The following is a 26,769-nucleotide window of genomic DNA, read 5'->3' on the forward strand; positions in this document are numbered from 1 at the left end:
TGACCTGAAGACACGCTGTAGTGGGGCGCCCCTTTACCGTTTTAGTTGCCATTCCGCCCGCTTTTGCTACACTGTGCCTCTTCCGCCATTCAGCTGTTTACCGCCCGCTCTTGCGACTACAGCGTCTCGCTCACCATGTAGTTAAGTTGCTCCCGCTCTTGCGGTGCAGCGATAGGCGGCTGCCACAGGACTCTCAAAATGGCGGCCGGCTCTTCGGTTTTGGGTCTGGTCCACTAAAATGGCCCTGGGACACCTTGGAACTCGGACGCTTCCCTGATAGGGCTTGGGTCCCATTCTCGAAAGCGTCCCCTCAGCCGTGAAGATTCTACAAAAGTCTTGGGGGCCCCCGACTCCCGCAGGCTTCTGGTGGGGAGCGGCTGCCATGTCTGCTCGTGGAATGGCCACGACGGAGCTACGAGATGGTAGTGCTCTCATGCTGTAGCCAGCTTTAGTCTGAAACATCCAGAAACACTGTAGACTACCAATTCGATCAGTTCCGGTAGCGCCCCAACATGACCCGGAAGAGAAGAACTTGCCCTCCCCTCTTTGACTGATGGTTCTTGTTGCCTGTCCCCTCTGTTGTCATTTGACAGAACTTTTTGGACTGCTGAAAGGGGTTGTGTTCCGAACGCTGGTTGGTGGAGACATTTTGACTATATTCTTGACCTACGTTGTCGCGTAATGCGTTATATGACACGCCGCGTTAGCGCACCCGGAAGTGATCCGGGGCGCGGCGCGCAGCGTGTAACGTAAGCATAACAGGTCATGTGACTTGTTAATAAAACTTTTCATTGGTTCATTTTACTTTTGTTATTTTAATGATGAAAAGCTTGGTCATATGACCTAAAAATTACGCTTTTTATTGTTTTCGAACATTATTTTTTTTAAAACATATATGTTATAATATTCCAGGCCAATGTACTTTCCCGGAAAATTTACAACTGTCCTGCAAGTAAAATATATTCCTTTTTCGAGAAAAAGGGCGTTTCTTCGTTCCATGACGGAGCCGTTGAGTAAAAGAGACTCGGCCTGCTGTCTTAGTCGCCGATACGCCTGATTATCAGATTCTTATCGATCACTTTATGTTGCAGGAGTGGAAAACACAACTGCCCTTGACCATTTATCTTTACTACGTTCCTACATATTATACCTTTTATCCGTCATGTAATTGGACTGCTTTATTTCACTTGCCTTTTACTGATTCGAAAACAGTGACTAAAAGTAAAAACTTTACCAATGTAAATACTACTACCGTGTTTTGTTTTAAAAAACCTTTATTGTGAAAATGTCAGTATACAAATACGGGCCTATAACCACGTGGGCCGGCCACGGAGCAAACTGAAATCGTATATGATGAGGAGACATTTACACTGTAGAGGAACGTAACGAGCGGGCCATTAGGTTGCAAGAACTAAGGTGTCTAACAGTGGCGGAATCGGTGGACGTACATTTTGTAATTAAAATAAGACAGGGCCACTTACAATAAAATTTTCTAGATATACATTTGCGGGCAAGGAGTTACGAGTCCCATTTATACCGGCGCCATTTTGGGCGAGGCCGGGCAGGTCCAAGATATAGTCAAAATGTCTCCACCAACAATCGGCCAGACCAGAACCCCTTTCGGCCCTTTATGCTACAAGATGGTGTCTTCCATTCAGAAAATATTGTTGGCAGCATTTTGAAAGGAAAGATAAACAGCCGTTCTCCTAGTGAGTCTCACATTGTTACATTTAGGAAGAATGTTGAAGAGTAATATGTGGAAAATCTGAAGCCATTTTTCTACAAACTCTCAATCAGCCTAAGTCATGGGCGATCTTTGTCCACACCAGGGCAATAGTGAAGCTGCAGCAGGTGCAAAAGAGCTTCAGACAGTCTTACAAGCACTGCTTTTCTAAACATTTTTTTGTATTTTTGCACAGTTTTATATATTTTTTTTGTTTTTGATGGAGGGGAAACAACAAAAAACAGGCATTGAAAAAAGCTCAACAGTGCAGGGCGCCTTGTGCTGGTTCCGACCTATTCACACATCGGTCCACTACTGACATCACCTCATAAGCCAACGGGGCACCCCACACTGACTTTCGGCGCAGCATTGTAGGATGGCCACACCAGTGCGGCAACTTGCTGGACACCACCTCGGTGCCATCCGGATCTCGGAGCGTTCGAGTCACTGTACCGCAAGAGTGACCGGAACTCAGCTGGTCACGCCGTCTTTCGGCGCAGCATTGTAGGATGGCCATACCAGTGCGCCAACTTGCTGGACACCACCTCGGTGCCATCCGGATCTCGGCGCGTTCGAGTCACTGTACCGCAAGACTGACCGGAACTCAGCTGAACACGCCGTCTTTCGGCGCAGCATTGTAGGATGGCCACACCAGTGCAGCAATTTGCTGGACACCACCTTGGGCAACAGTGAAGCTGCAGCAGGTGCAAATAAGCTTCAGATAGTCTTACAAGCACTGCTCAGAACTCTCAACTATGGCACTCAACATCCAGGACTTGCCATTCGGATCTTGGCGCCTTGTGCTGGTTCCGACCTATTCACACATCGGTCCACTACTGACATCACCTCATAAGCCAACGGGGCACCCCACGCCGACTTTCGGCACAGCATTGTAGGATGGCCACACCAGTGCGGCAACTTGCTGGACACAACCTCGGTGCCATCCGGATCTCGGTGCGTTCGACTCACTGTACCGCAAGAGTGACCGGAACTCAGCTGGACACGCCGTCTTTCGGCGCAGCATTGTAGGATGGCCACACCAGTGCGGCAATTTGCTGGACACCACCTCGGTGCCATCCGGATCTCAGCGCGTTGTGCTGCCTTCGGCCTATTCGCACATCGGTCCGCTACTGACGCCGCCTCACGTGCCAACGGATTTTCTACGCTTTTTGTAGCCCTATGCCGCATAACGGGTCATGTGACTTGTTTATAAAACTTTTCATTGGTTCATTTTACTTTTGGTTTCCTAAAGATGGAAGGCTTGGTCATATGACCTAAAAATAACACTTTTCATTGGTTTAGAACATTTTTTTTTCCCAAACGATGAAAGCCCCACCTTGTTTCTGGATGTTTCAGACTAAAGCTGGCGTCAGCATGAGAGCACCACCATCTCGTAGCTCCGTCGTGGTCATTCCGCGAGCAATCATGGCAGCCGCTCCCCACCGGAAGCCTGCGGGAGTCGGGGGCCCCCAAGACTTTTGTAGAATCTTCACGGCTGAGGGGACGCTTTTCGAGAATGGAGCCCAAGCCCTAGCAGGCAAGCGTCCGAGTTCCAAGGTGTCCCAGGGCCATTTTAGTGGACCAGGCCCAAAACCGAAGAGCCGTCCGCCATTTTAAGAGTCATGTGGCAGCCGCCTATCGCTGCACTGCAAGAGTGGGAGCAACTCAACAACATGGTGAGCGAGACGCTGTAGCCGCAAGAGCGGGCGCAACTCAGCTGGATGGCCGCCACCTGGGGAGGCCCGTTCACGCCGCCTCCCCCACGCCCCCCCCCCCCCGGGCCGCCCCACGCCAATTTTCGGAGCAGCATTGTAGGATACCAAAACCAGTGCGGCAGTTTACTGGACATCACCTGGGTGCCATCAACATCTCAGCGCGTTCTACTGGCCTTGGGACTATTCGCACAACAGACCGCTACTGACGAGGCCTCCCCCCGCACCACCCGGGACGCCCCACGCCAATTTTCGGAGCAGCATTGTAGGATACCAAAACCAGTGCGGCACCCAGGCGACATCACCTGGGTGCCGTCCAGAACTCAGCACGTTGTGCTGCCTTGGGACTATTCGCACAAAAGACAGCTTCTGACAATTTTTGCTTTTTTTGGTGAAAAATGTTTAAAAGTTTTTACAGTTTTTGTTCCGTTCATTATATTTAAAAGTTAATAAAGTTTTATAATCTTACTTTGTTGGAGTGTTATAAATTTTTTTAAAAACGGGTGAATGGGGCCTTGAATCGGGTTATTGTCATGTGTGGGCTTTGCAAGTGTACTGCTACAGGATCGGACATTTCAAACTCAAATGCACGTTCTTTTTCTTACCTTTCCGAAGCATGGAGCGCAATAGCAGGCAGAGAAAGAGTGATGCAAGTGTTGAACACTGCCTAGCCTGGAAGTTGCTGGCAGTGCCCCCCCCCCCCCCCCCCGCCCGCTCCTGAAAGAGGACACACACACACACCGCCGCCCCGAGTACTTCACAGAACTTTAAAAGACCATGCGCTTGTTTATGAGGCTTAAATGGTTTATCACCCCTTCTAGAACCCCTGCATCGACCCTCTGACGTTTCCTGGAAGAATTAGCACGTAACACAATACCAAGCCCTGTCAGCTGAAACCCCCGAGGAATCATGGGGCATATTATCAAGGGGGTTTATCTCCGCTTTTTTGGCTTTAAAAGCCAAGAAAGCGGAGATAAAATTATCTCCCTATTACCAAGCTGTCGCTAACACCAGTTAGTGACAGCTAAAAGGAGATAGCGACCATCGTGGGCCCCGCTTTGCATGTCAGTGATAGTGCCCTGAGCAGTTCTTAGCCATGTTATCCAATGGGAGGTGGATAACATGGCTAAGAGCATTTGCTCGATAATACATGAATATCGCTGACTTTTCTGCGATATTCATGCATTGCGGCCGTTTTTTATCGCATTTGCGATAAACCTTGCTAATAGCAAGGTTTATCTGCGATAAAAATCGCCGATGTGCGGCGATAATTTTTGTCTCTAAACAAGTTAGAGACAAAAATTATCGCTAGTTGTTGGTAATATGCCCCCGGGTTTTTGCTTGCAGAAATCGGGAGGCGGGAGACTAGCACTGAAATCAGTAGTCTCACGCCTGAATCGGGAGGGTTGGCATGTCTGGATTCTCTACAGCTGGGGCCATAAACTACATCCGCAGGGGTAGGTGATAGCCTGGGACCAGCCTGGCATCTAAAATGGCTGCCGTGCACGACAAAATTGTGGCATTGGAAAAAAGGCAAGATGGCGCAGACAATGTTTATCAATAAGGATTCATTTATAACAAAATATTTTATCGCAGTGACAAATTGGCGGTCAACACTTCCTGATTTCCATCGAATCGAACGTTAACAGACGTCACGCAGCAAAAAAAATAAAAAGCTCACGCACAGCCGCTGGAAGAGATGTATCAACATATATGAGCCTCCTCAGCCACCCTCATGAAACATAGGGGATTAGGATACATCTCCCGCACCCCCTTATACCTAGTAATTTAATTAAAACGAAGCACAAAATGGCGAATTCCCGTTTCGCTACCAGTTTGCGGCCCAGTTCGCGGCCCGTGAAGCGCTTCTACCGTGAAAAATCATTTTTTTTTTATTTTCCCCACGGGACCCTTTAATAACCCCAACAACATTCCTAGGGGGTCAAGAGGGGTATACCTTGCCCCCTTTCATTAAATTCCCCCTTCGTTTTTCACCTCTTCTTCTCTCTCGATCCTACCGAGAGATAAGATGGCGGCCGCTCCGGACTGTTTAGAATGTTGACAGACACGGGGGAGCCAATCAGCTTCGCATCGCAAAGTTCCGTTTCGCGAAAAGTAAGCGAACCGGAGCGCAGCCTGGAGCGCTGTTACAGATATATATCTTGATTTAAACGTTAATTTCTCAAAAACTACTGGAGCACATACATTGAGACCTAGCAAAGGCACATCGGGCTAACAGTCCCTACAATTTTGCCAAGTTTCGTGCAAATCCATTCAGCCGTTCGAGCTAAAAGTGAGTCCAACCGCCCTATGGAAATTAACATGGGAAAAACGCGTTTTGGGACCCCCCTTTTTTCTCGGCCCCCCCTCGACAAAACCCCCCTAAATTTTCAAGGGCTGCTCAGAAACAAAATGTGCCATTTTCCTGAAAATTTCAGCCGATTCCGTCCACAAACGCCAAAGTTATTAGACATAGAATTTTCAAAAATCCCATAGGGAATAAATCCTAACTATATATACATATATATATATATATATATATGTGGGGCACATATAATATAGTGTTTCCGGGCTCCCGCGCATGGGCGGGAATTTTCTAATGCTTATGACTATTGATGAGGATCCCCTGGAAGAGAACTGTCAGATCTCCTTTGTCACTGCCATGCTAACTGGAGTGCCTGTTAAGTTTCAGATGAACTGGTCCCTTTGCACAAGTTGAATTTTTGGTCGCTTTCCTGATTTTTATTCATCTGTTTATGGAAGCATGATTTACATGGCTGCACCTAATAGAGGCCCATGTTTCCTGCTCCCTTTAAACAGCAGAGGGTTTATCATCATCATCATCATTATAAAAACTTTATTTCGATCATGTAAATCTTAAAACATACAAAGCACCTCATAAAAATAATACAGTAAAATACATAAGAATCATAAAATACAATATATGCAATCAAAATATAAAAGTAGTTCATATAATGCATTCTGCGCGCTTAATCCAAAGAGTATACCAGAATTTGGCCAGGGAAAAAAACAATTACCCTGCTTGTATCAGTAGACAAAATTCTTAGCAACTCCAAATAATGGGCGGGACCAACCAGTTCGCACAGTGGAATAATCCACTTGGCCCTCAGGTTTTGATAATGGGGACAAAAAAAAAAGCATGTGGACTATAGATTCCGCACTTAATTTGCAAGATGGGCAGAGGTTATCCGGAGAAACATTACGGCTCCATTTAATGCAAAACAATTTGGTTGGCAGAGTCTTATAGCAAAATTGTACAAATAGTTTGCGAGCCAGAGGAGGTATGATTTCATCAATTGTTTCTTCATAACTTGCAATTGGCTTAAAATCTAAAAAAAAACCCTGGTCAAGGAACCCACAAGGTTAGATGTTTCCTTCGCCACGATTTTTTCCCAATAGATCGATTTGACCGTTGCCTTTGGTATTAAAGATATACTTTCCGGATTTAACCAACAAGACTCCAGCTCTACCCTTCAAAGTAGGCCTCTAAATGAACTAAACCAGGGGATACAAGTTATCTAGGGATAGTGCACAAGGCAGTCCGCGGTGTCCAGACCACACTGGATGGAGAACTTCGCAACATCTTTCCCCTCAGCCACAGCTTGTGAAAGCACCGCCCGAACTTCCTCCGGACACTGAGGCAGCGTCTGTGCAACCGTGTCCTACACAGCGTGAGAGAAACGGCCCAAGAGGCATGCAGTGTTTACCGACCGCAGCCCCAAGCTGGCAGAGGGAAACAGTTTCTTGCCAAACTGTTCCAGCTTCTTATATTCCTTATTCAGTAGGGAATGCGCTTTGGGAAGTAGAGGCTTGGATGACCAGGCTCTCCGGAGTTGGGTGAGTCGTCAAAAAATGAAGGGTCACCCGGTGCCGGGCGATGATGCCTGGCCACGTTCTTCTCCACAGGAACTCCAGTGGCTGGTCTAGACCAGGTGCCAAACAACACATCAGTTAACGCCTCATTTAACGGTATCAGAGGCTCCATAGAGCTTGCCGCTGGTTGAAGGACTTCAGTGAGAAGGTTAGTTTTGAGAGTCACCGTAGGCAGATCAAGGTTAAGGGCCTCAGCTGCTCTACGGAGCACCACAGTGTATGTGGCGTCCTCCTCCATGGCTACAGCAGGAGGAGAAAGAAAACCAGGCTCAGAGGAGAGGTCAAGGCCACCTGCATCCTCCGATTCTTCCACCCACTCCTGCTCTGACTCACACTGCCATGCAAGAGGTTCCTCTGACCCCTTCCAGTCATCCCCCTCTTCCACAGCCCGTGGCACAGGCTGCGAAGGCAAGGGAGGGATAGGGGAATATAAATGATCCAATTGCGCCGATCCTGCTCCATGTCCCAATTGGGGTCCCAACCGGGAGCAAAATTGTCCAGAAACCTGGGCAAGGGACGAACGGAACCCATGCCGGGGCCGGAGCCGACGGTAGCAGAGCTGGCGACAAGGGAGGCCCCTCAGGTGGGATCGAGCCCGAGGCCTGAAAAGACGGTCCATGGCAGCAAGAAAATCTTGCATCTGGGCCGGAGTCGCCGACGGACCCGGATAAGGTGTGTAGGCCGCAGGACTCGCAGGCTCCAACTGAGCCGCGGGGAGATGCCCCCGGCCCCCTCGTCTGCATCCGGAGACCGACGGGGGGACGTCGGAGAGCGTAAACGTTCTTCGACTTCTTCTTATGACATCTCTTACCCGATTCCGAGTGTGAAGACTTCAAACCCCAAGGAGCGATGATGATGGCTCCACGGTCGGTCCCTCGATCGACCCCTGGACCTCGAACGACGCAGAGACGACTGCTGGGCCTCCAGCAGCTTACGGAACCGCACCACGCAAAGCTTTAGGAGCCATGGCCAGACAGTCAGAACATGACCAGGAGTCATGGTCACGCTCCAAACAGAAGAGACAGACTCCATGGGGGTCGGCCACCGACATCGTACGGCGACAGGCCCCACAGGATTTAAACCCAGGCATCCCTACGTGGCACCAGGAGTCAAAGACTCAAAAGAGAGGTAGAAACAAAAGTCTCAAAAAAGTTAGTCAAAAAGTGACTAGGTTATGTGCTCTAACCATATCTGCGCTTGCTGGCGCGGAAAAAGAACTGATGTCAGCGCCCATGGGTGGCGCCTAAGTATTGTCCGTGACGTCATCTCGGCGCATACAAAGCCAGCAATGGACACAGAGCCGCACGACGCCTCCTTCCGATGTGCAGGGGTACTGCTGATGAAAAACTTTGTGGATCCAGTCTGACGCCTGGGGATATTCTAAGGTAAGGAATCTATCACTAACGTGTCTCTTTCAGATATCTCTATTTGTTAGTTTCTTGTGCAGTGAGGACCAGAGGGAATCTTCCCAGTTTTCTTGGCTAGCTCTATAGCTTGTCTATATCTGGGTCTGCAAGCAACTATCTCACAGTGCATATTGGATTTTACAGCCCGTACCAGGTCCCCCTTGGATTTCCTACACTCCCGATTATACCACGCTGCAAGTAGGCCACTTTTCAGCTGTTGTTTTTTTAATCCAAATTATGGTCTACACACGATTTGCCCAACAGATCTCTAATCTCGTTGTACAGGAGTTCGTGGCGAATGCCCAGTTCCCTTAAACAGCAGAGGGTTTATGAGAAGAGAGAAAATATCCAAGAGTGGCTCTTCTGCAATGGACCCATGAAACATTACTCCAGTGAGGAGGGGTCAGTCACAGTGGTGGCTCCTCCGCTAAGACAGGAAAAGAAAGGGGAAAAAATGATAATAACGTAATTTTATTATCATTTAATTTTTTTCCCACGTTGTGGCAGCTTACATGAGGGGGCAGGGCTGAAGAGCAGAGGAGGAGGGTACAACCCTCCTAAGTGCGCAATGACTGTTTGGTCGGCCCTCTCGAGCCGCCCAAAACAGTCATGCACACTTTCCCTGTTCTCCATGTAGGCTGCATTACAGCCTGCATGGAGAAGATGCCCACCACTACAACCCATAGCTGAGCGCCGTGTCACGTTGCATTGCATCATTGTGATTGGTCAGGGGAGGGAGATTGGCTGCCTGCCTCCCTTTCCTGGATGACAAGAGCAGAGATGAGTGTAACCAGGAGCGGAGGTAAGTGTTTTTCATTTTTTTCGTTTCTTTATTGTTGTGACCCGCGTGCCCCCCCTCCCCACGTAGTATTAACTATTCTATTTCTGTGGGAGTTTGGTCCCAAAAGTGGTGAGGATAAAACTTGTCATTATAAAACACTGGTATTATTAATCAAACATTTTCCCTTCACATAAATCACTTATAATGGAGAAATTACTGAGATTGACTTTCTTCAATAGACTTTCCGCTTTCACAGAAGATAGAGGGGTAGTTTGAGAGCCAAGTGCAACTATACCGAGCAGCACTTAACCATCATAGATCATTGACCTTGGTCACTATTATGACAAATTATTAGATTACTTAGAAAAGGAAATCGTGCAATCTTTTGATCTCGTGAAGCCCAACCCCAAGTCTGTTCTCCATGTCAATGGGATAATCACCTTGCACAATATATCTAATACCTTTTCTGTCTTGTGAACATGTACCATTTCCTTATTTCTCCATGCTGGTGACAAACAGTGTTCCTCCATGATCATCTGTAAGGCCATGAAAGCTGATCCTTTCAATTGTCATGTTCTGCAACGCACCCCTTCATACTTCCGGAGCTACAACTATTTGTGGGCTATTAACCCGTTACCTCCACTATAGCTGTCCTGATCACCATTGTGCATGGTGGAGTTCTTGCTTTGCGTGCACAGAAAGAAACCGAGACATTATCACTTCAATAGGTGCTTACCAAAACAAATCCATAGATAAAGAACCACAATATTTACTTTTATGGAGTGGACCGAGATAGTGGTCTTTAAACTTGTGTTCTGAGATCTCACACATGCACGGAGATATTCTACCTTTTCTGAATTTCAAGGGAGTAACCATGGTAAAGAACTAGGGTTATAAGTAAGGAACGTTTCCTTTCCATCAAAACCTAAATCAAGACCCTGCAAAAGCCTTCATAAGAACCTCTCATCAATAGCCTTTGGTACAGTCCATCAACCCCTCTCCTTATACATCTTCATGATTTGAGATGCAGTAGTAAACCCTAGAATAGACCTTCACTTCCCTCTCGCACCAGCCAATATGATCTCAAATCCACCCATTAACATGTCCTGTTGTGCAAAAAACTGTAAAGTACTAAAGTGTTCTGTGAGTTCTCCAACCCTGTTTAGGCCATTTCTACCTCAGACCATTTCACTTCTCTTACAGAATTGTTCTGCCTAATCTTGCAGACGACACTCAGGTACTGCTGAAATCTAAACCTTATTCTGACATCAACTGCTCTGCTCTCCTAACCCAGCTCACTGCCAAGTTCAGCTGAATAACCATTTAGAACAATACACTGGAGTGACAGAAATACTGATAGCTGTTCATGAAAACATATTGTCAGCAAATTGGTGACCCCCAAAGGTCCTGCGTCTCCCGGAGACCCAAATAGGTGGGCATACGGGGCAGGAGTCGCAGGACCTTTGACAAACGTATGACTACAAGGCTACCCTCTCTACTGCTCCCCTTGGGAAAACATTTAATCCCCCCAAATAGGGCGGATACAGTTTGTGAAGTCACTGGATGGAGATAGAAGCATCTACTACATTCCATTCACAAGGGTGCATTTTTCTGCTCCCTCCACTTGAAAATATAGGCAAATCCCCTTTTAAGAACCAGGGAGGGAATCTCTATCTGTCCTGAAGAAAGTCCTGGTCCTAAGAGGCCTTCAAATAGGGGCTGAAACATGTTGGCATGACACTAGGATCATAGGACCATCACTTCCTTACGACCCACTTGTATATATTTATTTTAATATCCACTGCATCTCCACTAATAAAGGGATACCTTTAGGATTTTTATCTCTAGACCCCCTGGCCTATCTCTCCTAAACGCTACCTGAAATATGGTTAAGCCCACCTTGAACTTTAGGAGTCAGGGTGAACCCTTTGATGAAGTATGACACCAATAGGGTGTGTAATGGTTACCCGCCTTGTGAGTCTAATTCTGAGCTTTTAGCGGTGGGGATACCTTAAGTTAACAATCATTTGATTCTGGAGGACGTATCCACTTCCAGGAATACCTCTCTTACCCTTCCGGCCTTGGTAGAGGTCCCTCTACCATTGCTTGCAGAATAGCACTCAAAGTAACACATATTTGGACCACTCTGGTGGCAAAAAGAGAGATAAATTACAATGTTAATGTTTTATTTTACCCTCTTTTTGTGGCTGAATAACCAGCTCAAGAGACTCATTGCGTCAGGACATTCTTTAGATACATTGCTGTCAGTCTCCTCTGGAAAGGGCATTAGAATATGTCCGTTTCCACAGGTTGCGGAGACTAATATAACTTGTTGTTGGTGGGTTAGCTTTGAGTTCCTCTAGCTAAGTATGGAATGAAGCTCTTGAGTGCCTCCCTTAGTGTGTGGTCAGCACAAGACCGAATATATATTGTTGGTCACTTCACTTCAGAGTTACCTCCAACATTGATTTTTCTTTGGATAGCTGTGTAGGATCCGAACATGTTTTTCTTTCAGTAGCTATAATCAGAGCGGTCAGATTTCATGGTGCTGTTCTTCCATTGTGCTCAACATAAAGAGAGATAGAAAGGCCCTGCTAGGCTGCATACACCGAGGTCCCACTCAGCATTGTTCCCTTTCCACAGTCTCCGCTATCATCAGGGAAAGTTGATTAATTCTGGTCATTGCATGTTCCTAAACCCTACAACCCCCAACCACCTGCCTTGAGCGTACAGATAGGAGACCTGCCCAGGACAAAGCATCTGTTATTTAGGAATCATTCAGCGGGAATAAGAGTGCCAACATTTCACATTGTAGGAACAGTCAGCTCCCCTAAAAATGTTCTCACCCTAGAGCAGTGGTCTTCAAACGTTTAAATGCTGTGTCCCCCAGTGGGAAAAGAAAAGCATCAGGCCCCCACTCAAACTTTCACAGTTATTCTATTGAACTGCCAATGTTTAAATATGTCTAGACTTATGTAAACATTGCAATTAAGTTATGTTACGGTTTTAAAAATGCAATCAAATACATAATTGCCAAAAGTACTACCTTTTAACATTACATTTTCTTCCAGCCAGGATATAAATAACAAAAGATGTTAGTGATGGCCCAGTTTTTTTTCTGTTGAAAACAAAGAACTGTTTTCAGCATAATGCTTCTTTTAGCCCAAGCGTGCCCCCCCCGATCACTTGAGGCCCCCCCAGTTTGAAGACCCCTGCCCTAGAGGAAGTCTGATGGGATTGCAGGAGTGCCTTCTGCAAGGAGTTTTAACAAGGCTGTTTGCCTTAAAGCTTAGGGAGCTTCTAAGCTAAGTGTAACATCTCCTTCTCGTAGTGAATACTCCAATTTTCTCCATTAGCCCTACCTGTTCCTCACTAAATTATGTGTTCCTTTCTCCAAAGACATCCCTGTTCCTTATTCCACATCCTGTCCCACCTTGTAAACAGAGACCTCGTCCCTTACCATAAGACCTCTGGTGACACAGATCATTTTGTAGACCATGCTATCAGAAATAGTTACCTGATCAGTGACATCATACACGATGATAATGCCATGCGCCCCACGGTAATAGCTGGATGTGATTGTTCTAAAGCGTTCTTGGCCAGCTGTGTCCCACTGAGCGGGAGAGGAGGGAAAAGATAGACAGTGAGTTTTCAGTTTATGCAAAGCTTCATTATGAGGATCTAAAATTCATTACATTATAAGCATCGCAAAGTCATAGATGGAAACAACTCAGTTACAGAAAACCTTGAAGCTTCCCACTGTCCACTCGTCCTCATTAAGCCATTGTGACCATCACAGAGAAGGAGTAATTCAAGGTAGCAAGGGAATATCACCTCTCCTATTTATGCAAATATCCTGGGTTTATATGACAGGAAGAGCCATAGTACCATAAGTGTAAGTGCCTAAATTGATGAGAAGTTTTAGTTTACAAAATCTCATGTTCAGCAATGTGAAAAAGGCGCTAAGGATTTTGTCACAGGATACAACATAACAATCGTACTTGAGTGAATTGAATTGAGATACCAATAACACCCAGCCAAGATTGTACGACATGTGATAAGTCTTTTGTAGAACCACAGATTTAGGAGACTGAATAATATTGTAGAGCCAGCATTGACCTTCAGATAAGCAAAGCCTCACAAGGAGAATTGGCACCAAGTTGGGGACTCCTATCCACTGGAAGCAACAGACGTTTAGATAGGTGAAACCCCTCAGCTTTACATCTAGAGACTGTGAGAAGGTGGCCTGATATGCAGTGCTCACTATTCTAGTGAACACTATGTATCAGTCCAGCAACCCTTATTGATGATTGGTTGTAAGTCAACCTTATAGACCAGCTATCCTAGTAGCGTGGATACGAGCAGTCTAAGGCTAAAGACTCGAGAGGGCGTGTTAAGCCAGCTGTAATACCACACAAATATACCCCTTGAACACCAAGTGAAAGGACACCACACAAGTGTTATGAAAATAAACAGTGTATTTATTAAAATCACAACAGCCCTGTACTCTTTATGAGGACAGGGTACTAAGCACAAAACAAAACTCTTACGAAAATACTTAAGTTAGCACAGTATATACAAATGCCCGAGGGGCACGGAAAACCATATACTCTGAAAGTGGAATGTGAGATTACTAGCAGGTAAGTACAGTACTAATAGGCTTTGGAATCGCTAGGTCTTGACTATAGAATCTTCAGATTACTTCTAGGAGGCCTAGGGGACTCGGGTGCAGAGTGTGCACTCTCACGCGTGATGCGGGACAAAGTCTATGGTAGCTAGATTTCAGAAAGTTGGTGTTTTCGGGCGAACCCGACCTGGTAGGAGGAAAACGAAAGTGGATTCTGACCCTTGGATAGTGAGGCTATGCTGGGGCACCGAAATGCCGAAGTTACCTAGCCCAGGGGCTGCAGCTGCATATGTCTCAAAAGACGTCGGGAATCCTCAAAGACGGACAGGAGCCTGGAAGAAAGATGCTGGCAGGCGACCAGTGAAGAGAGTTCGAAGTGATCCAAGCCTGGATCTTGAAGAGAGATGACACCTGAAAGCAGAGGGGACCAAGTTCGTGACTACTAGCCAGTAGTCAGGTGGCACCAGGAGGGCACCGGATGGTAGTCACCTCGACTAGGTGAGTGGGCGACGCTGTGCTCTGCAGATCTCACGGACCAGGAGGCGTTGTCGGCGACCAGGATGGAGGAGCGAGCTGTCCCACGATGGATGAAGCTGTCAGCGTCGCTGGAACCAGGATTGGGCAACAAAGCCTTGGCAAATTCAAGCCAACGCGGTGGACTCAAAATGGCGTCTGGAGTGGACCAGGAGGGTCCGGGGTGCTTCTCTTTTGGAAGGAAGCAAGGGCCAGTCTGGAGCAACCAGACCAGCAGCAGTGATGTCGTCGGGCGTCGTGAAGAAGGCCACAAGCCAGCCGGCTAGTAGCCAAACAACGCGGTGAGCAGCAAAAAGCAGAAGGGCCCCACGCAGATCGTGGAGATGCTGGAGGGCTGATCTTCGGTGCTGGAGCTGCTCAGGGTCGGGTCTTCTCGGACCCCAAAGCACTCACCAGTGGAATACTCGGTGGGCTTGTTGCAAAGAAGTCGTGCAGTCTTGGCGATCGTCGGTCCCTCGAGGTCTCGTCGCACTCACGGTTCTCAGCTTGGCTGTAGAGGTGAGTAGAGGTCAGAGGTGCCAGGGAAGCCGGGTCTCGTCGAGCTGGGTCGTCGGATTCCGGAGGAAGGACTTGCAGCAGACCGCAGTGTTCTTAGGATGGTGCCTGCGGATGCAGGGTGACTACTCCTTAGTCACAAGGGAGAATCTTGAAGAAGAAACCTTGATGTCCTTTCGCAGAAAATCGTGTCTTGATTCCAAAGATGATCTAATTTGAACAGGGGGCCCGCTCCTATCTTTATACTAAAAAAGGGGGCTGACCCGGTGACTAGGTCCTGCCTATGGGTGGGACTAGGAGGGGGGTGGTTACACCCCTCTCCCATGCCGGACTTTCCCCAGGCCAGGGGCTGGTGTGCCCCTGGAACTGGTTCTGACCGGCCTATGCGTAGTGAGCACCGGGGTGCCACTCAGCAGTCACCTTCCTGTAAAGCCCTGCCTACCCAGGATACACAAAACCCTGTCTGGGATGGTGCTAGCACCGCCCGGACAGGAAACCCTTTGTCCAGGCTCCCCTCGCTGGAAGGACTTCCAGCTGCAGGGGGTCAGACTCGTGTCTGTGGTGGCAGCATCCATTTTGTGGAGCTGAGGCTTCGTTTAACTTTAACCGGGGTTCACAGTTACATACATGTCGTGTCCCTCTAGAAGGGTGGAATGCTAACCCCGTCGCCAGAATTGGCGAGGGGTTAGTATTCCAATTCGTATGACACCTTACTCAACATGTTTTGATAAAGCAATACCAAAGTTTGCATTTAACCGCGAGGATTATAATGCACTTAAGAGTATATGGTATGCGTTATCATGGAACAGCTATTAGGACTTGGTTCCGCAAGCTGCAGACAGGCTCAGCTCATGCCAGAGCACCATCTCACACGATTCCACGCACTCTGCCTTCAGGATTGTCAAGGCCTGCCATAGGAGTGACTGATAGGAATCTGTGTGTCCATTTTAGGGTTAGATATAGGTATACTATATCTACAGCAAAGGGTGATTACACGACTTTGCCCCAGCTGTCATGCAGCCAGTTGTGTCAAATTTAGGAGGCCAGCCAGGGGTGGCATAATACATGCTTCAGCCCCTGGTAGGCCCTGGGTACACCTATGCCCTGAGTTACAGGGTCTGATAAAGTGGCCCAGTACCAATTGGTATATGCACCTAGGGTACATGTTGTAATTTAGAGAGAGAACAGCCAGGCTGTGGGTCTGATTGGCAGGCCCACAGCCAGAGAAAGTCGTAAACCAGTGAAACAAAAGCAAAAAATCTGGGTGATCATAGGATTGCAGACCCTACTCTCCTACATGACCCCCCACAAACTTTGGGACAATAAGCTAACCTTGACCAGGTGAGTCTTCTTGTTCTAAGTGGAAATATCTGGAGAGCCCATCGGCATTGCCATGATCAGTACCAGGTCTATGTTCCACTGTAAAGTCCATCCCCTGTAGGGAAATGGACCACCTAAGCAGTTTGGGGTTTTCACCCTTCATCTGATTTAGCCACAAGAGGGGCTTATGGTCGGTCTGAATCTTGAAGTGAGTGCCAAACAAGTATGGCCTCAGCTTCTTCAGGGCCCAAACCACAGCAAAGGCCTCCCTCTCAATAGCTGACAAATTCTTCTCTCTGGGGGTCAGCCTTCTGCTTATAAAAGCAATGGGCTGCTCTTGACCATCAAAATTCAGTTGAGATAGAACAGCTCCCACACCCAACTCAGAAGCATCTGTTTGGACAATGAATGGTTTGGAGTAGTCTGGACTCTTGAGGATAGGTGCTGTGCACATGGCCTGCTTTAGGTCATCGAATGCTTTTTGACAGCCTGCTGTCCACTGAACCTTTTTTGGCATTTTCTTACTTGTCAGTTCATTTAATGGAGTCACAATTGATCCATAGTTCCTGACAAACTTTCTGTAGTAACCAGTCAGGCCCAAGAAAGCTCGAACCTGAGTCTGGGTGGTTGGAGGAGCCTAGTCCCTGATTGACTGTATTTTGCTCTCCAGTGGCTGAACCTGGCCTCCACCTACAAGGTGGCCCAGGTATACAACCTGTGTCTGCCTTTCTGGCACTTGGTGGCCTTGATAGTGAGGCCTGCTGCTTGCAGAGCCTCTAACACTTTCCTCAGGTGGACCAGGTGATCCTCCCAGGTGGAGCTAAAGACAGCAATATCATCTAGATATGCTGCACAGAAGTCATCCAGCCCAGTGAGAACATGATTCACCAACCTTTGGAAGGTGGCAGGTGCATTTTTCAGACCAAAGGGCATTACCACAAATTGATAATGTCCACCAGGGGTTGAAAATGCTGTCTTGGCTCTTTCTTACCACCCTGGGTGTGAGGTTTTGGCACTAGAACTACTGGACTAGCCCAAGGGCTATCTGAGGGTTCAATGACTCCCAACTCCAACATTTTCTGCACTTCAGTTTTGATGCAGTCTCTAACATGATCAGGCTGCCTGTAGATTTTACTCTTAACTGGCAAGCTGTCACCAGTGTCAACCTCATGGGTACACCAATTGGTCTGACTGGGTGTCAGAGAGAACATATGTCTGAAAGACTGAAGAACCTGTTTACAGTCTTTCTGTTGATGCTCAGAGAGGCTGCCACAAAAGACAACACCATCTACTGACCCATCATCAGGATTCTGAGTGAGCAGGTCTGGGAGAGGGTCACTCTCTTCCTCCTGTCCCTCATCAATGGCCATGAGCAAGCTCATGTCCTTCCTGTCGACATATGCTTTGAGCCTGTTGACATGGAGTACCCTGTGGGGGCTCCTGGGAGTTCCAAGGTCCACCAGGTAGGTGACCTCTCCCTTTTGCTCAAGAATTGTGTGGGGCCCAGACCATTTGTCTTTGAGTGCTGCTGGGGCCACTGGCTCCAACACCCACACCTTCTGTCCAGGCTTGTAAACAGTCAGGACAGCCTTTTGGTCATGCCAAGCTTTTTGAAGTTCTTGACTGGCCTTAAGGTTTTCAGATGCCTTCTCCATATACTCAGCCATCCTGGAGCGGAGACCAAGAACATAGTCCACTATGTTGGTTGCAGGCTTTTTGAGAGGTCTCTCCCATCCTTCCTTCACCAAACACAGGGGGCCTCTCACAGGATACCCATACAAAAGTTCAAAAGGGCTGTAGCCAACCCCCTTTTGTGGGACCTCTCTGTAAGCAAACAGAAGGCAGGGTATCAGGACATCCCATCTACGCCTGAGCTTTTCAGGTAGTCCATGAATCATCCCTTTTAGGGTCCTGTTGAACCTTTCAACAAGCCCATTGCATTGTGGATGATAGGGTGTAGTGAACTTGTAGTTGACACCACATTCCTTCCACATAGCAGTTAAGTAGCTTGACATGAAGTTTGCACCTCTGTCAGAGACAACCTCCTTAGGGAAGCCCACTCTGGAGAACACTCCAACTAGGGCCCTTGCCACTACAGGTGCTGTAGTGGTCCTAAGTGGAATAGCTTCAGGATACCTGGTGGCATGATCCACCACCACCAGTATAAACTTGTGCCCTGATGCTGTCTGGGGTTCAATTTGACCAACAATGTCAATCCCCACTCTTTCAAAGGGCACCCCCACCACAGGCATTGGTATAAGGGGGGCCTTTGTTGTGCCACCTGACTTACCACTGGCTTGGCAAGTGACACAGGAGCGACAAAACTCCTTGGTATCCTCATTCATGTGAGGCCAGTGAAAGTGTGAGACAAGCCTGTCCCAAGTCTTTGTCTGGCCTAAGTGACCTGCTAAGGGAATCTCATGGGCCAAGGTGAGAAGGAAACCTCTCTGAGTCAAGGGTACAACCAGCCTCCTGGTCATGCCAGGCTTGGGGTCTCTTGCCTCAGTATACAGGAGTCCATCATCCCAGTATACCTTGTGGGTACCTGTGGCGTTCCCAGCAGCCTCAGCAGCAGCCTGCTGTCTGAGGGGTTCAAGGGAAGGGCAGTCTAACTGTTCCTTCCCCAGGTCTTCTCTTGAGGGTCCCCCTGAGCCCAGAAATTCAACTTGATCAAGTTCAAATTCTTTAGGCTCAGTTTCCCTCAATTCTCTTAGGTCAGCCTCCTCTGAGACTTGATCCTCAACCTGGGGCAAGGGGGAAGGCACAGCCTTAACCCTACTGCTCTTCTTCTTGGGAGGTGTCTGGTCCATTGTTCCAGGATCCAGCACCTGTTCAGTGGGGCATTTTCTGGCCTGTGACCTAGTCACAGCAAGCACATGTGCTGGCAAGCCTAACATCTCCATGCGAGTCCTCTGCTCCACTTCTGACCATTGTGATGACTTCAAATCATTGCCCAACAAACAATCCACTGGGAGGTCTGAACTAACAACAACCTTTTTCTGGCCATTTACCCCTCCCCAGGAGAAAGCAACAATTGCCATACTATGACTGGTAGTGACATTGCTTGCATTGGTCACCAGGAAATCTGTACCTGGCATGATCTGTCCAGGGTCCACAAAGTTAGGTGTCACCATTGTGACACTGGCACAAGTGTCCCTATAGGCCTGAGCCATTCTTCCATTTATTAAAGGTGTCTGTCTGTATTTGCCCAAAGTATTGGGACTTATATCAGGGGATATATCCACATCCCCTGTACAGACAAGGACAGCCTGAGTGAGTGTGCCAACTAAGTTGTCATACCCCTCAGAACCCAAGGTTAACCCAACTAAACCCTTGGGAGGTGCACTACCACTGCTGACTGTACTAGGGGGGCACAGGTGCCTTAGGGGCTGCAGTGGCAGGAGTCTGCCCTCCTCCTTTCTTGGTGCACTCACTAAACCAGTGAGTTTTACTTTTACAGTCTTGGCACCACCTTTTGGACTGGCCTTCTTGATTCTTCTTTTTCTGGGGAGCCTGACCCCCACCCTCTTTGGGTTGTTGGGGACCTGACGAAGACTTCTGGTCATTTTGTTCCCCCTTAGAATCTTTACCCTTCTGGTCTGCTTTCTTCTGACCACCTTGATTCTGGCCCTGGTTCTGCTTAACTCTTGTTCTGACCCATCTGTCTGCCTTCTTTCCCAATTCTTGGGGAGAGGTCAGATCTGAGTCGACAAGATGCTGATGCAACAACTGGTTCTGACAATTGTTTAAAATTTGCTCTCTCATGATCAAATTGTACAATCCTGTATAATCAGTAACCTTACTGCCCAGCAACCAGCCCTCCAAAGCCTTAGTGGCACAATCTACAAAGTCAGACCAATCTTGAGACTGAGTTTTCTGGGTATCCCTGAACAGCACCCTGTACTGCTCAGTGGTTAGGCCAAACCCATCAACCAGTGTGTTTTTCAAGACTTGGTAATTGTTAGCATCCTCCACTCTAGTAGTGAGGAGCTTATCTCTACCTTTACCTTCAAAGGAGAGCCACAAGATAGCTGCCCACTGACTCTGGGGAACACCCTGCACAGTGCAGGCCCGCTCCAAAGCAGTAATCCATTTGTGGATGTCATCCCCTTGCTTAAAGGGGGGCACTATCTTATTCAGGTGTTTTGTGTCAAAACTCCTTTCCCTATTGCTAGGTATAATGCTGCCACCAGTGGGTTTTGACCCACTCAATTCCTGCTCTCTAGCAAAGGCAAGTCTTTCTTTGGCCAGGGCAAGTTCTTCCCTGGCAATCCTCAGATTGACTTCCCTTTCCTTGGCTTCATAAACTCTCCTCTGAGGGGAGGTCATCCTCCTCAGAGCAGAGGCCTGAGAGCCATTGGTTTGAATGGATCTGTTAGAGCCTCTTGAGAGAGACCTAACTCGTCCATTCCCAATGTTAAGCTGGCCTGAGAGGCGTCCCAGGGCTCTCCTGGTACCATTCTCATGCCTGCTTAAGTTGTCCCTAGTTAGCTGACTAACTATTTCTGGACCTTTGTCTGCCTCATCCCCAGATGTCTCCTGATCATCATCCTCCTCACCTGAGAGATGGATGAGATCTGGGTCACCCCTGGTTCCTTCTAGGGCTGGCATGTCCCCTTCTGGATGAGAAGAGCTAAGAAGCTTCTCAGCTTTTCTGGCATCATAAGTCTCTAAGAGACCAATCAGAAATGGGATTGTGGGGTTAGACCCCTGTTTTAGCTTCCTGGAGGTACACACTTGTCTCATCTCCTGGAAGCTAAGGGCTGCATATCTAGAAGAGGCCTGTGGAGGGTCCTCAACCATCAGAGGGGTCTCAGCAGACTCTCCGAGGTTAGACATGCTTCTAGTGTGGTGTAAGTGATGCACCTACCTACACTATGTGTTTGCCTACTGATCCCTTGCTAAGAGTTGCAGCCAAGGTGTGCTAAGCCTTGAGGAGCTGCAACAGCTGGTTCAGTAGAACTCAGAGTATTTTAAGCTAAGTTATATGTACCTAAAAGTACTTATGTGATCTTTCAACAAGATATTCTTAGGATACGTGTGGTAAAACAACAGCAAGCTCAAATCCCAACCGCTGCTCACCAATGTGAGAAGGTGGCCTGATATGCAGTGCTCACTATTCTAGTGAACACTATGTATCAGTCCAGCAACCCTTATTGATGATTGGTTGTAAGTCAACCTTATAGACCAGCTATCCTAGTAGCGTGGATACGAGCAGTCTAAGGCTAAAGACTCGAGAGGGCGTGTTAAGCCAGCTGTTATACCACACATATACCCCTTGAACACCAAGTGAAAGGACACCACACAAGTGTTATGAAAATAAACAGTGTATTTTTTAAATCACAACAGCCCTGTACTCTTTATGAGGACAGGGTACTAAGCACAAAACAAAACTCTTACGAAAATACTTAAGTTAGCACAGTATATACAAATGCCAGAGGGGCACGGAAAACCATATACTCTGAAAGTGGAATGCGAGATTACTAGCAGGTAAGTACAGTACTAATAGGCTTTGGAATCGCTAGGTCTTGACTATAGAATCTTCAGATTACTTCTAGGAGGCCTAGGGGACTCGGGTGCAGAGTGTGCACTCTCACGCGTGATGCGGGACAAAGTCTATGGTAGCTAGATTTCAGAAAGTTAGTGTTCTCGGGCGAACCCGACCTGGTAGGAGGAAAACGAAAGTAGATTCTGACCCTTGGATAGTGAGGCTATGCTGGGGCACCGAAATGCCGAAGTTACCTAGCCCAGGGGCTGCAGCTGCATATGTCTCAAAAGACGTCGGGAATCCTCGTAGACGGACCAGGAGCGTGGAAGAAAGATGCTGGCAGGCGACCAGTGAAGAGAGTTCGAAGTGATCCAAGCCTGGATCTTGAAGAGAGATGACACCTGAAAGCAGAGGGGACCAAGTTCGTGACTACTAGCCAGTAGTCAGGTGGCACCAGGAGGGCACCGGATGGTAGTCACCTCGACTAGGTGAGTGGGCGACGCTGTGCTCTGCAGATCTCACGGACCAGGAGGTGTTGTCTGCGACCAGGATGGAGGAGCGAGCTGTCCCACGATGGATGAAGCTGTCGGCGTCGCTGGACCCAGGATTGGGCAACAAAGCCTTGGCAAATTCAAGCCCACGCGGTGGACTCAAAATGGCGTCTGGAGTGGACCAGGAGGGTCCGGGGTGCTTCTCTTTTGGAAGGAAGCAAGGGCCAGTCTGGAGCAACCAGACCAGCAGCAGTGATGTCGTCGGGCGTCGTGAAGAAGGCCACAAGCCAGCCGGCTAGTAGCCAAACAACGCGGTGAGCAGCAAAAAGCAGAAGGGCCCCACGCAGATCGTGGAGATGCTGGAGGGCTGATCTTCGGTGCTGGAGCTGCTCAGGGTCTGGGCTTCTCGGACCCCAAAGCACTCACCAGTGGAATACTCGGTGGGCTTGTTGCAAAGAAGTCGTGCAGTCTTGGCGATCGTCGGTCCCTCGAGGTCTCGTCGCACTCACGGTTCTCAGCTTGGCTGTAGAGGTGAGTAGAGGTCAGTGGTGCCAGGGAAGCCGGGTCTCGTCGAGCTGGGTCGTCGGATTCCGGAGGAAGGACTTGCAGCAGACCGCAGTGTTCTTAGGATGGTGCCTGCGGATGCAGGGTGACTACTCCTTAGTCACAAGGGAGAATCTTGAAGAAGAAATCTTGATGTCCTTTCGCAGAAAGTCGTGTCTTGATTCCAAAGATGATCTAATTTGAACAGGGGGCCCGCTCCTATCTTTATACTAAAAAAGGGGGCTGACCCAGTGACTAGGTCCTGCCTATGGGTGGGACTAGGAGGGGGGTGGTTACACCCCTCTCCCATGCCGGACTTTCCCCAGGCCAGGGGCTGGTGTGCCCCTGGAACTGGTTCTGACCGGCCTATGCGTAGTGAGCACCGGGATGCCACTCAGCAGTCACCTTCCTGTAAAGCCCTGCCTACCCAGGATACACAAAACCCTGTCTGGGATGGTGCTAGCACTGCCCCGGACAGGAAACCCTTTGTCCAGGTTCCCCTCGCTGGAAGGACTCCCAGCTGCAGGGGGTCAGACTCGTGTCTGTGGTGGCAGCATCCATTTTGTGGAGCTGAGGCTTCGTTTAACTTTAACCGGGGTTCACAGTTACATACATGTCGTGTCCCTCTAGAAGGGTGGAATGCTAACCCCGTCGCCAGAATTGGCGAGGGGTTAGTATTCCAATTCGTATGACACCTTACTCGACATGTTTTGATAAAGCAATACCAAAGTTAGCATTTAACCGCGAGGATTATAATGCACTTAAGAGTATATGGTATGCGTTATCATGGAACAGCTATTAGGACTTGGTTCCGCAAGCTGCAGACAGGCTCAGCTCATGCCAGAGCACCATCTCACACGATTCCACACACTCTGCCTTCAGGATTGTCAAGGCCTGCCATAGGAGTGACTGATAGGAATCTGTGTGTCCATTTTAGGGTTAGATATAGGTATACTATATCTACAGCAAAGGGTGATTACACGACTTTGCCCCAGCTGTCATGCAGCCAGTTGTGTCAAATTTAGGAGGCCAGCCAGGGGTGGCATAATACATGCTTCAGCCCCTGGTAGGCCCTGGGTACACCTATGCCATGAGTTACAGGGTCTGATAAGGTGGCCCAGTACCAATTGGTAAATGCACCTAGGGTACATGTTGTAATTTAGAGAGAGAACAGCCAGGCTGTGGGTCTGATTGGCAGGCCCACAGCCAGAGAAAGTCGTAAACCAGTGAAACAAAAGCAATAAATCTGGGTGATCATAGGATTGCAGACCCTACTCTCCTACAGAGACCATCAGATACTTTTCTGTGCCTGTTTTACCTTTCTCGTGCTTTTTTCATTGATTAGATCATCTTCTCTACTTACAGGATCTAACATCACAACTGCTGAGTGAGTTAGAATACGCCTTGTGTGGGATAGAACGATGATGCATTTTAATTTTTACTGTTTTTCCACTTTCAAAACATTTTTGGGCATATACCATTTTGAAACCTGTAGGGGCCTGCCTATTACTGACCCAATGAGGCTCCTATTTTATTCTGGTGTTGACAGATCTATTTTTATTATTTCGCTAGCATTCGAATATCATGCCACAGAGGAAAAGGAATGGTTTCAGCTACATTAGCCTATCCATAGTGCTGTCTTCTGCCACTGCAGACCAACCACACGGCAGATATATTGCTGTCCCATATAACAGTCTGTCTAAAATGATGAATGCTGATGGATTCAGTGAGATTTCTTTTGTGAAGCTCGCCTTGGCTGCTCCACTTCCAATCAGAAAACTGTATGGCATCCCTTCTAAAGTATAAATGTAACAATTCTGGGACAGTGACACATTGTCAAGTTGGGCTCTTCTTCAGATTGCTCAATTTGCTAGTGAAAAGGAATCCACTTGGCTACATTCAGTACCCCTGCCTTGGCAGCACTATCACTTCTACAGCTCCTATAATGTGTTCTGTCTGATATTCACATGGAATATGAGTTGTGCTGTAGAGTGTCATCGTTACTCACCCTATCTGATAGGGCGCCAAATTCACCTAAACAGGGCTACGGGAATTAGGAGATTCTCCATGCATTCTCCATAATCCACCATCATCTGCATAATTTTGAGGATTCAACAAAAAAAAAAGTGTTTCTGATTTAAACAATTCAAAAGTTATTTAAAATACACAACACTTGATGCTGCACAGTGCCAGATCCGTTATCCAAGGTTAACTAGTAAACTGTGAATTGCTGATTGCTGTATTCAGATGTAAAACTGGAGCTAAAAAAGTTAAAACATTTGCCCAGATAGTAGTGTGTATTAAAATGACAAAAAGGGCAAATTAGGGGCGTGTCTAAGATGGCGGCGTGATCGGTCGCAGGTCCTGGAGGCTCCCTGCCCGATCCCGCCAAACAGCACCCTTTAGCACAGCCGGATCTCCCTGCGGCACGAAAATCCACAAGAAAAGACGTCGGTGCTGCGCTGGGACTCCCGGAGCCCGCCCCCTGCTGACTGTGCCGAGCGCGAGGCTCCAGGCGCCAAATACTCCTGACCGCGGCCGCGTAATGGCGGCCGCCCCGACTTTGTAAGCTCCGGAGCGCTTGCCATCCCCGGCCCAGGAGAGGTCCTGCTACTGAACGGGGGGCCTTAACGGGAGAGCCCTCGCTTCGACCACAGCCTCCACAGCCCAAATCGGGGCACACATCTGCTCCTGTGACCCGACCGGCGGTGAGGTGCGAGCCGGCCGGGAGCCACGAAAATCAACCCCCCCGGCTCCGGGCCTTCCAGCGCGGCCTAACGGACAAGGCCCTACGAAGCAAGGGCGGACCCCAAATACGAGGCTGCCCTCACAGGTTCGCCTGCACTGTCGCCGGAGACGCCTACCCGCCCAGCTACATCACCGGGGCGGGCAGGGCGCACCGGGAAGACAACCCACTGTGCAGGGTGGTACTGGTGGACCGGGCCTACGTGGAGAGACCTGCCCTCGCCACACTGGAGGGAGAGACCACCCTTGGGCCACCCTTCAGAGCGATCACAGCCAGGTGAGGAGAGAGGCACGATCACGAGACTCGGGGGGCACTATCGAGCCTCCGGCGCGGGGGACCCTCTGGTGGCCCACTAACTGAGCAGTACTCAGAACGGAGCAGACGCACCCCGCCTAGGCCTAAGCTTGATCCCTGCAGACCCACGCTGCCCCGAGACACTGCGAACTGACCATTAGTGCTTGTTGCTGCTGCACACCCTAACCGCGGGCCCACTGCCTAGTTGCTCCCTGACGCGGACTTCCTTGCGCCCGCTCTGTCTGCCATTACAAGGGGACGCATAGCCCTCCACGGGCCGGATTACCAGAGACAGAGTGGTGACCCCCTCCCCCCCCGGTGCAGCGGGTCTCTCCCTCACATTCAAATCGCTGCACCCGGACGACCCGACAGAGAGTACCCACGGGCCGCCAGGACTCCGGTTGCGACATGGCGGGAAAGCGGGGGAAGAAAGGGTCCCAGACACTCCCTGAACTCTTGACTAAAACACAGCCAAGACCCAGCAAAGGCCCACCCTCCCCGGCGGCCACGAAATCTCCCCCTGTGCCAGCGGATGACCAGACGCCCATCACCAGAACATTCCTGGAGACGCTATTTAACTCCCTTAGGGACGATTTCAGGTCCCTAAAGCAGGATGTGGCGGGCGAGGTCCGGGAGCTCCGATGGGAGGTGAAGGGCCTTGGAGAACGGGTGGTGGCCGTCGCGGAAGCTGATCAGTCCAGGAGCATGGAAATAA

General features: G+C 48.8%; 1 protein-coding gene across 3 annotated transcripts in view; it reads right to left on the reverse strand.

Moving 5' to 3' along the window:
- Positions 1 to 26,769, reverse strand: part of LOC147692494 (ras-related protein ORAB-1-like) — a 188,821-nt gene that overhangs the window by 35,113 nt on the left and 126,939 nt on the right. For all 3 annotated transcript variants that reach the window (XM_086938704.1, XM_086938702.1, XM_086938703.1), the window contains exon 5: positions 13,034 to 13,129. In XM_086938704.1, the coding sequence (XP_086794830.1) occupies positions 13,034 to 13,129 (96 nt within the window). The remainder of the gene's footprint in view (positions 1 to 13,033; positions 13,130 to 26,769) is intronic.

Source organism: Lissotriton vulgaris, chromosome 9 (genome assembly GCF_964263255.1).
Source record: "Lissotriton vulgaris chromosome 9, aLisVul1.2, whole genome shotgun sequence".
NCBI lineage: Eukaryota > Metazoa > Chordata > Amphibia > Caudata > Salamandridae > Lissotriton > Lissotriton vulgaris.